Source organism: Nesoenas mayeri, assembly GCF_963082525.1.
Source record: "Nesoenas mayeri genome assembly, chromosome: Z".
Lineage (NCBI taxonomy): Eukaryota > Metazoa > Chordata > Aves > Columbiformes > Columbidae > Nesoenas > Nesoenas mayeri.
Genome location: NC_137542.1, coordinates 55,873,603 through 55,885,842, shown reverse-complemented (window position 1 = coordinate 55,885,842; position 12,240 = coordinate 55,873,603). Strand labels below are relative to the sequence as shown.

At 51.3% G+C, this 12,240-nt stretch overlaps 1 protein-coding gene across 1 annotated transcript; it reads right to left on the bottom strand.

The window, feature by feature from the left end:
• Positions 1–7,809: 7,809 nt before the first annotated feature.
• Positions 7,810–10,398, bottom strand: RPL37 (ribosomal protein L37). Its single transcript, XM_080362116.1, has 4 exons — positions 10,352–10,398; positions 9,532–9,667; positions 9,201–9,285; positions 7,810–7,928 (listed from the first exon to the last, which is right to left on the bottom strand). The coding sequence occupies exons 1-4, from the start codon at positions 10,352–10,354 to the stop codon at positions 7,859–7,861; spliced, it is 294 nt and encodes a 97-aa protein (XP_080218242.1). The 5' UTR covers positions 10,355–10,398; the 3' UTR covers positions 7,810–7,858.
• Between the last annotated feature and the right edge of the window lie 1,842 nt (positions 10,399–12,240).

Genomic DNA, 12,240 nt, shown 5'->3' with positions numbered 1-12,240 from the left:
TCCAGCCTGCGCTACTTCGGCCTGGATGAGGAGAGTCTGATCTGGATGCTGCAGGCCTCCCTGGGCGGGCGCACGAGGAGCTTCGTCCAGCAGCTCGTCGACACCGTCGTGCGCCGGTGCAGCGCGGAGGTCCGACGTCAGCTGGGCCTGGAGGACACCCGTGCTGCCGGAGAGAGGGACGGCAGCCCTGATCCTGCTCCTGTGCCGTCTCTTTGAGTGACATCCCTGCAGCCCCCCCAGTGCTCATGTTTCCAGCCACGGAGAGCGAGAACACCTGCAGGAGGACCGCGAGGAGGCTGTGCCCGGGCCCTCGGCTTCCAGCCGGGGCAGCCAATGGTCTCGTGGGAGGGACGGCTGAGCCCCGAGAGGAAGGCCGGCTGCGCTGAGGACCCCTCCCAGCCCCACAAGAAGCCGCCCCCACCTCCCGTCAGTGATGATGGGAGGGTGCTGCAAGGGCTGCTAAACCATGGCCGGGCTGGCAGCTGGGGCTCAGCCTACTCCCCAAGAGATCCTGGGCCCTTACATCTAGTTACTATGCAATAAAAGAACAGAAAGGCACAAAATATGCAGAAAAAGTCTCAGGATTACTGACAATGCAGTTGGTGTCGCTGTCCCCACCCGTGCTGCTTTCTCTCCCTTTTGCTGGTGCTGCACCCAAAGCCTCACAGTATCACAGTATCACAGTATGTTCTGGATTGGAAGGGACCTCAAAAGATCATCTAGTCCAATCCCCCTGCTGGAACAGGAACGCCTAAGTGAGGTTGCACAGGAACATGTCCAGGTGGGTCTTGAATGTCTCCAGAGAAGGAGACTCCACAACCCCCCTGGGCAGCCTGTTCCAGTGCTCTGTCACCCTTACTGAGAAGAAGTTTCTTCTCAAATTTAAGTGGAACCTCTTGTGTTCCAGCTTGATCCCATTGCCCCTTGTCCTATCATTGTTTGCCAACGAGAAGAGCCTGGCTCCATCCTCATGGCACTCACCTTTTATATATTTATAAACATTAATAAGGTCACCCCTCAGTCTCCTCTTCTCCAAACTAAAGAGACCCAGCTCCCTCAGCCTTTCCTCATAAGGGAGGTGCTCCACTCCCTTAATCATCTTGGTTGCCCTACGCTGGACCCTCTCCAGCAGTTCCTTGTCCTTCTTGAACTGAGGGGCCCAGAACTGGACACAATATTCCAGATGGGGTCTCACCAGGGCAGAGTAGAGGGGAAGGAGGACCTCTCTTGATCTACTAACCACCCCCCTTCTAATACATCCCAGGATGCCATTGGCCTTCCTAGCCACAAGGGCACAGTGCTGGCTCATGGTCATCCTGTTGTCCACCAGGATCCCCAGGTCCCTTTCCCCTACACTGCTCTCTAATATGTAATTTCCCAACCGATACTGGAACCTGGGGTTGTTCCTGCCCAGATGCAGGACTCTACACTTTTCCTTGTTAAATTTCATTAGGTTATTCCCCGCCCAATTCTCCAGCCTGTCTAGGTCTCGCTGGATGGCAGCACAGCCTTCTGGCGTGTCAGCCACTCCTCCCAGCTTAGTGTCATCAGCAAACTTGCTGAGAGTACACTCTATTCCCTCGTCTAAGTCGTTAATGAATATATTGAATAATACTGGCCCCAGTACTGACCCCTGAGGTACTCCACTAGATACTGGTCTCCAACTAGACTCCGCACCATTGACTACCACTCTCTGGCTTCTCTCCTTAAGCCAGTTTGTAACCCACCTCACTACTCTATTGTCTAGACCACACCTCTGCGACTTAGCAACTAGGATGCTGTGGGAGACTTCCTCACGTGTCCGCTGGGCCCTACCATCTCCTCCACCCAGAAGCCTTGAAAGTGGGTACAGAGCCTGCAGGCTGGTAGTGCCACAGCCCCGCCACGTTCCTGGGCGACGGGACTCGAGGCACGGGCTGCACACGCCGTGGGCTGCGGAGGAGTGGGGGCAGGAGATGGGACGAGGCTCAGGTCCACGGAGGAGCAGAGGCACAAGCCTCTCTGCTTCGGTTCTCCTGGCCAAAGGCGGCCATGCCTTGCAGCAGCCCTTTCCTCAGGGGTGCTCTGCATCAAGTGGAGCTCTTGTTTCTTTAGAAATATCCCCACTCTGGTGGGATGTGGGGCTGTTACTGGTGTGTCAGGGAGGTCTGTGTGTTGCCCCACTGTGGATGCCCTTCGCAGCGCCCAGGTGGCGAGCGCTGTGCGACAGTGACAGAGCAAGGCTTTCCTAATCGTGTCAACCCACAGAAGTGGCAATGCCGTTTGGCTGCTTTGTAATCTCATCTGCACAGAGTCTTTCCAAACGTGCAGGTGGGCTTGTGAGAATGTCTTACATGTTTGTTAAAATGTCCTCCAGTTTGTCTGGCAAACCCATCCATCCATCCATCCATCCATCCATCCATCCGTCCATCCACGTCGCAGTTAGGCCAGTAGTCTTCCTTCCATTCACGGACTGTGCATCTTCTACATAGCAAAGACCACATTCTTTTATTGTTCACTACAACTGTATTATTTTTCGATCACTTTCCACCCCTGCCTGGAAACAAACAGATGAACCTGGAGGAGTGACAGCGTATGTATGCACAGAGAGAGCATGGAGATGAGCAAGCGTCAAGAAGCTTTGTACCCGTCCGTACGTGATCTCCTACAGTTCTGCCTAAACTGAAACGGCGTCCCCTATTTTTAAGGAAAACCAGAACAAGTTCAGAGCTATTAGCTTCCATAGACATGGCTTTTAAATGACTTGTTTCCGTTCTAATACAAATCAGTCCTTACCTTTAAAAAACCTAGTATTAAAGGGTATTTGACATTGACTAATATCAACTCGTCAACTTCTTACTTAGTAGCATTTTTATCCACCAGCACTCTGCTTCCTATATTCCACAGCACAAAAATAATCAGCATCAGGGCCAGACACTGTTACATTGTGTCCTGGTTTTGTTAAAAACCAAGTTTCTCTTTTAGGGAATTTTGCCTGTCAGCTAAAGCCTTCATATTAGCTGCATTTTCCTGGAGAACCAGATACGTGTTTTGGTAAACATAGCAATGGAATGCGAACTTATTGATAAGGAGAGATTCACATCTCGCCAAAGGGGCAACGAGAAACAAGTGACCAAGAAACCGACCAACTGTGTATAACATTCCATTCACGTGAATACTTCATATAAAAGTGGGAGATCACGAGGGTCTTGTCCTCTTTGCCTCTTTGCTCTTTCTTCGTCCCCTCTGCTTATGGCCGACATGAGGAGAGGACCTTGCTAGTCGGCCCTGCGAACTGAGGCCTAGTGAGAGACTGAATCCAGCTCCGGTTGGCTGCAGGGTCCAGTCCAGGACTTTGGGTGCCGGCTCTGCAGTTGCTGAGACTTTCAAGATTGGTTTTGTATGTTTTGTATTATTTTCTCTATTCTTATTAGTAGCATTAGTAAAGCATTTTTAATTTTTCCACCTCTCTTCCCTCCGTCCTTCTTTTCCTCCCGATCGCCTGTCCTTAGTGGGAAGGGGGGAGAGGGAGGGGCAAACGGGGGCAGCGGGGGGAAGAGGAGGTTAACAATACATCTGCCAGGGTTTTATTGTCACCCCGCAATCTTAACCCTCGACACATTGAAGATGCTCTCTGTAGAATGTTCGTTAGTAGATTCAAATCTGAGAAAGCTTCGGTAGTGCCATAGGAGAAAACACAACAGAGAGAAACAAGAACAGTTGGCAGAAGTCACAGAAATTAAAAAGTAAATACAAGCAGAAGTCCAGTTCCAGGAGTCTAACGGTGCTCGGTATGATGCGTCTGAAGCAAGTGAAAGCTGGGACCTTCTGCAGCTACTTGAGCCAGCCCCGGCAAAAAGCCCTAACTAGTCTACCAGTATTTCTAATGTATATGGAGAATTAATATATATTAAGAACGCACCTATGTGAAAGAGGCGCTCACTCAGCCAAGCCAGCAGCAGTTTGGTTCAGGCTCCAAAGGAGCTAAAGGCCTGAGCTGCAGCTGGGCCACGAACTCCTTCTAGGAAACCCGCAAGGAAGCAGAACGACACACTGAACACCAATACGTTGCGGGCACAAGGAGCCTTGTGCAGACCTTGCCCGCTGTATGTGATTTGACTTTAAGCCAACCACTTTATTCCACACGGATGACAGCCTGTTTTGAGCTCTCTCTGCTAAGCAAGTGTGGCTCTTTGGCAAAGCTCTTTTACTGCTAACGGATCACTGGATGGGCCCAATTTAAGTTTTGTATCAAGCATTCGGCTTAAGTACGTGTGTATGAATTACTTAGAATTACAAGGTCGGGTGACTTTTAGTATACTGTCTGCTTCATGTTACTTAGTAAGCTGAATGTATGGAAATCTTAAGCTGTGTGTTGTAAAGTGTGGCTCGTATTGACCAAAATTGCATCTACTTAATGGCACGAAAAGTGGCTACAGACTACTATGGACAGCTGTGAGGTAAGGCGCGTTTTGCACTTTGCTAGGAAGAACAGAATTTACTCGGGCAATATCACGCCATCGAGGAAAACAGGAAGCAAGACATGACTACGAGCACCTACAAGATAAGGCCTGTTTTGCACTTTGCTGGACAAAAAGGATTCTTTCAGACAAGAAAACACCTTCAAGGATGGCACAAAGTGGCTATGGACTGTAAACCATGTGTCTGGTGCTGTGCCCCCATCACCCTGCAGACTCTGACCCGCGGAGGCTGGGCCCCATCCAGACCAGCCCGGCCCAAGGGGCATCTGGAACCCAACACAAGGACCCTTCCTGGAGAAGGGAGCGTGTCCTGCGATGTCTCCACAGGGCGTGTGTGGTGCAGCCGCCCTCAGCAAATGGACAGCCAGGGCTCGGGGCTGGAGGCTGCCATGGGCTTTTTGATCCCCCCTGGGTAGAACAGGATCCCTGAGAGTCAGCCAGGGGCTGCCTGTGACCCTCTGTGGGGGGAAGAAGGGGAGCGCAGAGGGATGGCCGGCAGTGCTGGGGTGCGGGGAGAGCCCGTGGGACTTTGTGCTGCAGCCTCCCAGGGAGGCAGGAGGCGTTGTTGAGTGAACCCTCCGGTCGCATGTGCTTGGAGACGTCAGCCATGGCCGTAGTGACCTGACGGGACCCTGGGGAGACATGGGCAGGGGGTCGGCGACCGGAGTGAAACACAGTTGTTGAGCTGAAGGCGAGAGATGGCGCGTGGAATGAACAGTGGCCTTGCAGTGACACCACGTATGCATTTGAGCACCGTGGGAGAGGATGGCCCATGGTGAGTTGGCCGAGAGAAGGACGGTGATGTCCCTGAGCGATGGACGGTGACATCACCGAGAGATGGATTGTGACCACGCATCCCTGGCTGCTTGTATCCGGGCGCCGAGCCTGACCCCGTCGGTTTTTGCCCGCACGCCAGCTGAGCGAGGACGCGAGGTTGGAGTGTTCTGCGAGGCGGTTCCTGGTGCTGAGGTCGAGTTCGGGGAGTTCTTCAGTGCAACTCTCAGTGCGCGACCCCAGAGCCATCGGAGGTTTTTGCCCGGCCCTGGCTCGTTCGGGCAGCCGGGACACCCAGGCGGAGCGTTCGCAGCAGCAGAGGTGAGCTGAGAGGGGAAAGCTCCCCCTGGGGAGCCGGGAGGCTCTCCTTCTTGAGGGGCCTGGGCATTGCTCCCAGCCCTGCCCGGACCAGCGATGGACTGTGGCCTCTCTTCCTTTTCTAGCGTGACACCCGCTGCTGCAGCGCCAGCGAGAGGGAGCAGCGTGACACCCCCAGCTCCCCACAGCCCACCGCCGCACGTGGAGAGCATGGCCGCGGAGCTGGACACCCGCTGTCCAATCTGCCTGGACAGCTGGGAGGAGGCCAGCTACGTCCTGCCGTGCCTCCACCAGTTCTGCTACCCGTGCATCGTGCGGTGGGCTGAGACCAAGCCCGAGTGCCCCCTCTGCAAGAGGAGGGTGACCTCCATCTTGCACTCGGTGCGGGCGGACGACGACTATGAGGAGCGGGTCATCCCACCACGTATACGATCGGTCGTCGTCCGCGTGACAGCAGGGGCTCCCGGACAGCCAGCCGCCCACGGCCTCCATCAGCCTGCAGCGGCCCGGCCACCGGCTGCGGGGCCGCTGCCCAGGGCTCCCGTGGGGCGGCTTCCATGCCTCCACCTGGGCGTCCATCTTTCGTGTCCACCCCGCTGTCCTCCAGCCCCTGCTGCCCTGGCTGCGCCAGGAGCTGGGGCAGCTCTTGGAGGATGCCCAGGAGGCAGCAGCAGCAGAGAGACTCATCCTGTCCAGCCTGCGCCGCTTCGGCCTCATCCAAGAGTCTCTGGTGCGGGTGCTGCAGACCTCCCTGGGCGGGCGCACGAGGAGCTTTGTCCAGCAGCTCATCGACACCGTCGTGCGCCGGTGCAGCGGGGAGGTCCGACGTCAGCTGGGCCTGGAGGACACCCCTGCTGCTGGAGAGCGGGAGAGCAGCCCTGATCCTGCTCCGGGCCCTGCTGCCTCCCACGGGGAGCCTCCTGCCCCCAGCCCAGCTCTTCGAGGGAGTCCCAGCAGCCCCCGCAGCGCTCCCCATCCAACCCATGGGGAGCGAGAAGAGATGCAGGAGGACCGCGAGGAAGCTGTGCCCGGGCCCTCCACTTCCAGCCGGAGCAGCCAACGCTCCCGTGGGAGGCCCCGGCGAGCACCAAAGAGGAGGGCCGGCAGCTCTGAGGAGCCCTCCCAGCCCTGCAAAAAGCCACCCCACCAGCAGTGATACTGGGAGGGTGGCTCAGGGGCTGCCATATCATGGCCAGACTGGCAGCTGGGTCTTCAGGCGGGTGCCCATGAGATCCCAGACCCCTGGATCTGTTTATTACACAATAAAATAGCCAGAAACATGCAGAAAAGGTCTCAGGATTACTAACAATGCAGGTGGTGCTGCTGTCCCCACCAGTGTTGCTTTCTCTCCCTTTTCCTGATGTATGATTCTTCTGCAGACACCAGATCCTGTGTCCACATTCCCTTTGCCACCCCCACAAGCATTTTTCACCGAGCTCCAGGCCTGTGACTGTGCTGCTGTTTCTAGCTTTGGGGTTGAGAATACTGCAAAAATTATAGGATCAGAGTCATAGGATTTGGGTTGCAAGGAACTTTCAAAGTCATCTAGTTCAACCCCACCGCAATTAGAAGTGACGTCTTCAACTTAGACCAGTTTGCTCAGAGCCTTGTCCATGCTTCACATGTACTCCAAGTGACTTCTGTATCACGCTACCTACCATTTATTGTTAACACCCAGCATAGTTAACTCATTTTTTTTTGTGCATCAGCTTTCCGTATTGACATTCCCAGAACACTTGGGCAACTTCTCTCCCAGTTACAGCACATCTCCAGTCTGGCAGCGTGCAGGCTCCAGACTTGGGAGTTTGTGCCCAAGAAGCAGTGACACAATGAATAAGCCATACTTTCACAGGCCTTTCAGAGCAGTGAAAAATGGCAAAGACAGAGCAACCCTCTTTAACTGTTCCCTCTCAGAACAGCATGTAGAGCCATTCTTCATGTTATTATCTTTGAGATAATTTCTAACTCACCATGCTAAGGCACAATGAAAACTCAGAGGCAAGTAGGGCAAGTTCATAGTGCCACTATACCATTTCTCTTGCAGGCCAGTTCTTTTGCTTAACACATACAAGCCTCTTTTTAAGTTTAGCGTAGATACAATGGTCCTTTTCAAGGCAGAGGTGCTACCAATTGAAACGTCAGCTAAAGGATTGTTTTTAATTAATTGCTTCAGTGCATACCATGAGGAAACCGTGTGTGTAAATATATGTATTTTCAGGAATCTTGAATTTCACTGGAGTAAAACACTTACAAAAGGTTACAGGTTTTCTGGATAAGACCATTTATTTTAACAAATGGATGAGTCTTTACGATGAACTGGAGGCTGCAACAGCTGCTCTCTTGGGCTTTGGTGTTGTTCCCTCACGGAATCCATTCCTACAAATAGAAATACAATTACCACTTTTTGAAAGGACAATTCCTGCTCCAGGTTATTTTCTGACAAGTAATGTTTAAGATTAAGTGCAACAGCTCCTTCAGGCTTATCTCAGTAATACAGTAAAATCACTACAGAGTTCTTGTGTTCATACATTTTCAGTAAGAAACATCAAGAAGTGTCTGGAATAAGCAGTATGGCTTTCACCCTCTCCTGCTGAAGTAAATTTGACTTCTTCCAGCAGGAAGATTTCAGTAACTGAGTGAAAATTGCCAGACTGCCTCAGATACAGCACACCTGCTGAAGGCACACCTTTATGCTCCTGCTAAGCAACTCAGCGTAAGTCAACTTCTTACAGAAATCCTCTATGCCTCCAACCAGAGATTAACACAGGCATGACAAGAGAAGACTCAGCGACAAGCTCACATTTTGATGCCAGTAAAACCCAGGGGAAAGCAGGCTACAGATGCACACTACAGGGTGTTTTGTGGCTAGTGCTGGGAAAGACTGCTCACCAAAACAAACAGCTGAATGGATCCCTCAACAAGACTCAGATCTGGAACTTAAAAGTCTCCCACTTTTCACTATTAAATCAAATCTATGTTTTTACAAGATTCTTCAATTCCTTGGTATTTTTATCCAGCTTTCTTGTATATTAGGCCAGAAGCTGCAGAACTCAATTTTAGAACATGAAGGTCATACAAAAGAAATTCTTAATAAGTTTAATAGTAAAATACCCCCACTATTATCTCTTAAGTACAACTCAAAGCTTTGTGGGAAGTTTTAAAAACCTGTAACTCAGAATATGTTATAGCTACTTACTGCTAACTGAGCATGACTACTGAAGCTATTCCATTTCTGATGTTGTTGTATTTTTGTGGGCAGAACAGGATTGGAATGCACTTCAACACTTTTCTCTTACAAAAACTCAAACTTCAGTGCAAATGGCAATTTAATTGACTCACCAAGAAAAAGAAGAAAGCAAGGAGTAATATAAAAAGTATTATTACAACAACCTCTGTTCTATACTAGCTACATTTCATAGAAACATCAGAGCTTGTTTTACACCCTGTATATTAACAGCCAGTTATCCTCAAAGAAATACACAGCTGATTATATAAGGCATCATTTATTTCCTAACATATTTAGGAATAAAGATCATACCACATTAACTGTACTAAATAAATAAAAATATGAACTTTGAATGATTAATTTTGCAACTACATGATATCTATGCAGGATTTCACAGAACACTAATTTGCAGTACATTATACCTGAATCGGCGGTAGACCTTTTTCAGGTGCCTCATGCGACCAGTACCAGTGGTGTTGCGTCTCTTAGCCTTTGCACTCCAGTTATCTACAACATACAAATTATTGTTACTCATCTACGCTAAATAACTAGGTTGCACATTACATTTGTTTAGCACAATTATTCAATCTGACAGAAATATAGTCTAAAATTAAGTGAATTATTATGCAGTAATACCGCATGTTCGCTAAATATAGTTAAATCAGCATTCATTCGAAAGAAGCTCCAAAGAGCACAGTTGCAGAAAGAAACAGAAATTTTTAGACTGAGGTCAGTTAGAAGTTTGTTACTTACACTTTCTCTTGCGCTTAGCAGGGTAACCACATTTCCCACAGGTAGATTTCTGCAGGTGGTACGCCTTGGACCCACATCGACGACACAGGGTGTGTGTCTTGTTTCGTCGCTTACCAAATGACGATGTACCCTTCGTCTAGAAAGCATTTAAGGCATGGCATGTTATAATTGCCAAAGAAGAGTAAGCTACTCTAAAAACCATGCACAAATCTAAAAACTCCAATAAACATGCCAGAAGCAAACTAAACTCTGAAACACCAACTCAGTTTCGCCTATAGGTAACCCCCATTTTCAGAAATCGTGTGCTTGGCATCTCCCGTCGCCATTTCTCATCTTCCCACCGCCTTGTGCTGCGATAAAGCCACTGAGTGGTTCTCTCCAGCCTCTTTCCCATCTCACCCACACTCACCACTGACAAAGTACAAACGAAAGAAAGGTTATCTCCTTCAGGCAGACCTGCTGCACGCTCACAACAGGCTCTGGCCACCGAAGCCCCTCTTGTTACATTACCCGCCTGGCCACCTCGGCCCCGGCGCACACCAGGCACAGAGACCCCCAAGGAAACCCCTGAGACGCCCGAGCGGCAGCGCGGCCCCGCGCCCCACTGCGGCCCCCCCGCCCCGGCACAGCAGCAGCGCCCGCCGCCAGGCCCTCAGGCCCCGGCCCCGCAGCGGCCGCCCCGCAGCGCCGTCCCGCCGCCAGGCCCGGCCGCAGCAGGTCAGGGAGCCGCCCGGCTCCTCAGACGCAGCTCGCGGCCTCACAGGGCCCGGCCTGGCGGCGGATGGCGGCGGATACCCCGCGCCCGCGCCCCAACACTCACCATCTTGCCCGGCCGCCAGCACCAAAGAGGCCGAGCCCCGCCCCGCTTCCGCTATGGTCCAGCCAGCACTTCCGGGGGCGCCACGGCAGCGTCCGGCCCCGCCCCCCCCACTCCCCCCTTTTGCCCGTCCCGGCTGTGGCGCACCGCGGTCCCTCCGTCCCGGCCGGAGACCCGTGCCCTGGCCGGGACCCGCGGGTACCTGGGCTCTGGAAGCTCAGTTGTCCGCGGTGACACCTCCCCACAGCTGGTGTGTCCTGCTGTGTCTTGGCCCGCGGTGCGGCTGGCTCTGGAAATGGCGGCTGGGGGGTGTCTGTGTCTCTGGTGAAGATGATGGTTAATGCGCTGAAGCGGCCACGCTGGCGCGTCCTGTTTGGCGCTGCTGCTCTGCAGAGCTGCACACAGCTGCAGCTCGGGCTGCGGAGGCCAGTCGGGCCCTGCTGGGCCCTCAGCGAGAATGATTGAAATGATTGAAATGGAGGGACAGGGTGCTCTTGGCTGTCACACGTACTTTGAAGGTGAGCTGCTGTGGAAAGCAGGCAGCTCCTCCTGTGCGTTCTGCTGGTCGGTGTCCTCCTCCTCCCACCCCCCACACGCCACGGGCAGCCCCAAGTGTCGCAATAGACATTAACAAAAAATAGTGTTTTTATCTAGAGGCAGCATTTAAATTCTTACATGCCAGCCTACCACATGTTTTCGGTAGATTCTACATGCAATTTTGTCTTAGGAGAGTGGATTTGGGTAAAATAACATGTACAGGGAGAAACTGAAGAAATTTGTCTTTATTTTTGGGAATATCATGGAACGTTGTCAAAGAGAGGAATTGTAAATACACTCAAGCAACTGCAGGTGTGTAGAAAAACACATTTATCACCCTTTTTTGGCCTTGTGTGCTTGACAAGTAGAGCCTCTGTTTAGATAATATAGGCCAGTGAGAAACTCAAAACCACCTTATTGAATATGCTCGAGATTCTCACTTTTCAATGAGAGAAGTCAAAGCACAGTGGAAAACTGTGCCTGCTTGAATTCTTGAAATACAGGTGAAACCAGGAACTTGTTAATCTAGCGAGGACTGAGCTCTGCAGTGCCTGCATTCCGGCTTCTGTGCCTCTGCCTGAGTGCTTGAGTGCATGTTCAGAGATCCCTGGTTAGTGAGTTAACAAAAATAAATTGACTCTCTGCATTTCATCTACGGTTTGTGAGTGTTCCTGCAACCTGCCTCTGCTGGCTCACACGTCGCGAGTTCAACCCCTGTCATCTTGAAGTCAGAAACTGATGATAAAGCCAGTTTATTTATCCTTGATTGTAGAAGTATATAACCTTGTCTAACAGCTTTTGATAAATATATTTGTCTGGCAGGCTAGATCTCACTCCTTACACTTCTGGTTTACTGACTAAAAATGCAGTTATTCCATAACACAAATGTCTGGCCCTGCCACCAGCCAGCAAATGGTGAGGAGCCCTCCCACAATGGACAGTTGAACCCCTGTGACATAGAGCTTACTGTCCAGAAGAACGCATCATCTCATGGCACAACGTCCAAAGCAGTGAAACTGTGTCAAACTCTGGCATTTTCACTCCTGGACAAACCAGCCCTGTACAGTTGTCTCAGTGTTAATTTATCCTCGCTTGTTTCCTGAATGTGACCTCTCGCTGAATTCCTTTGGCACTTATTTATGTGCTGGGAGGCTGTTGACCTCTGCGAAGGTTGAGGGATGGGGCAAAAAGCCATTTTGCCTTTAGCTGCATTGTTTCCAGGCACATGAAGGTGTGACCCAGGATGTTCACTCAGATCTTTCTTTTTTGATTGTCAGTTTCTATCATCAGAATAACACTTAAGTGTTCACTTATATTCACTTTATCTCAGCTGAAAATCCATGCATGGAGTCCGT